This window comes from Cupressus sempervirens, chromosome 3 (genome assembly GCF_028749045.1).
Source record: "Cupressus sempervirens isolate cs-2001-9-10 chromosome 3, ASM2874904v1, whole genome shotgun sequence".
NCBI lineage: Eukaryota > Viridiplantae > Streptophyta > Pinopsida > Cupressales > Cupressaceae > Cupressus > Cupressus sempervirens.
The window spans coordinates 187290672-187292203 of NC_143120.1; the positions used below are offsets into that span (position 1 = coordinate 187290672).

Sequence of the window (1532 nt, forward strand, 5' to 3'; positions counted from 1 at the left end):
TCAACTTCCTCTAGTTGGGGATCCAAAAGAGAGCCATCACCTAGAGGTGTCACAATAGGTAAACCTTCCTCCTGTATCAAGGTCTCTAGCACATTAAACCTGTTGAAGGTGTTATCACCTTGTCTATTCCTCCAAGCTCTCTTCTGCCCCTTTCCTTTATTGCGCGGCTTCATTGGGATAAAACCCTCCTTATCCCCAGAGGGACCAGCTGGCAAAGGGGTTTTACCCTTGTCATCCTTAGGGGTCGGCATCGTGGTTGTTGATGATTGAGAAAATTTATTTTGGGGGCATTTGCGTTGCAAGTGCCCATACTCACGACAAATCCTACATCTGAAGGGTAGAGTCTCATAGTCCAACTGTTGAATCTATGAACAATGACCTAAGAAAATTTCCATAGAATTAGGTAGCGAATTAGTAAGATCAACCTCCACACATATTCGTGCATATGAAATTACCTTTCGATCTTGTGTTTGGGTGGTTGACCCAACAAGTTTTCCAAGAAAAAGAGATATCGAATGAAGAATATCCTCTCTCCAAAATTCCAGTGGCAGATGTGGAAGCCGAATCCACACAGGTACCCGAGATGGGATCTCCTCAGCGAAATTGAATCCAGTGTGCCAGGGTTCGATAAATAGCCCAACTTGGTTAAAGAAGTATGGGCCTCCTTCAAATACTTTGTTCTTGTTCGACATGCATGAGAAAATAATCATAAAATAATTGTTAGCTGCCAGTAGAATTTCCATATCCCCTTCTAGATTCCAAGTCTGATGCGCCCATGATTCCAGTACAGGTATAGGGAGTCGAAGACCCAAAGACTTGCATATGAGTGCATGCTTGCCCCAATATTTCACATCTTCTGAAACTTGCTCTTGTTGAATGACTAACACCGGTTGATCATCAGATCTCTCCAAACACCCACTCGTCTTCCTAATTCGGATAGAACCATTTGATAAAGCCACGTTCTCTCCAGATGGGATATTGTCCATCTGGCCTTTAGCTCCTCCTCGTATTTGAAAAGATGTATTAGCCATTTCTAGATTCTCAATCGAAATCTGAACCCCAAGGGCATCCGATTGCCCCATGCTCGGACTTAAATGCAATATCTCTAGGCTAAACTCCAAAAATCAAACCTACAAGAAGCCTATAGTGCTTCCCACGCCACTGAGGAAAGAAGGCACCCGCTGAGCGCCAAACTCAGGCCGGCCCCGACTTCACAAAAACCTTCAAATCTTTCCTCACAGTACTCCACACCTCCAATGTAGAAATCTTCTCCAACATGCAAGCAAAAAATAGAAAAAGCAGCTGCAACCACCGCAACAGACGCTTGGGAGTAGCAAGTTTAGGGCATGCAAGCCCTAGCCTCGTAGAACACCAGATCGTAGCGCAAAGCCATCCTATTCAATCGACTATCACTTTTGAATAGTTTTCAATTATAAAAAGAAAATGTAATTACTAGTCTAAAGTAAAATAATATAAAAACTAGTAGAGCCGATAACAAAATTATTTTTTAAAATATGATTTTATACGAACAA

General features: G+C 42.4%; 1 protein-coding gene across 1 annotated transcript; it reads right to left on the minus strand.

Annotated features, from left to right (window-relative positions):
- Positions 1–365: 365 nt before the first annotated feature.
- LOC149565429 (uncharacterized) lies at positions 366–1082 on the minus strand. Its single transcript, XM_089816320.1, has one exon. The coding sequence runs from the start codon at positions 1080–1082 to the stop codon at positions 366–368; it is 717 nt and encodes a 238-aa protein (XP_089672446.1).
- Between the last annotated feature and the right edge of the window lie 450 nt (positions 1083–1532).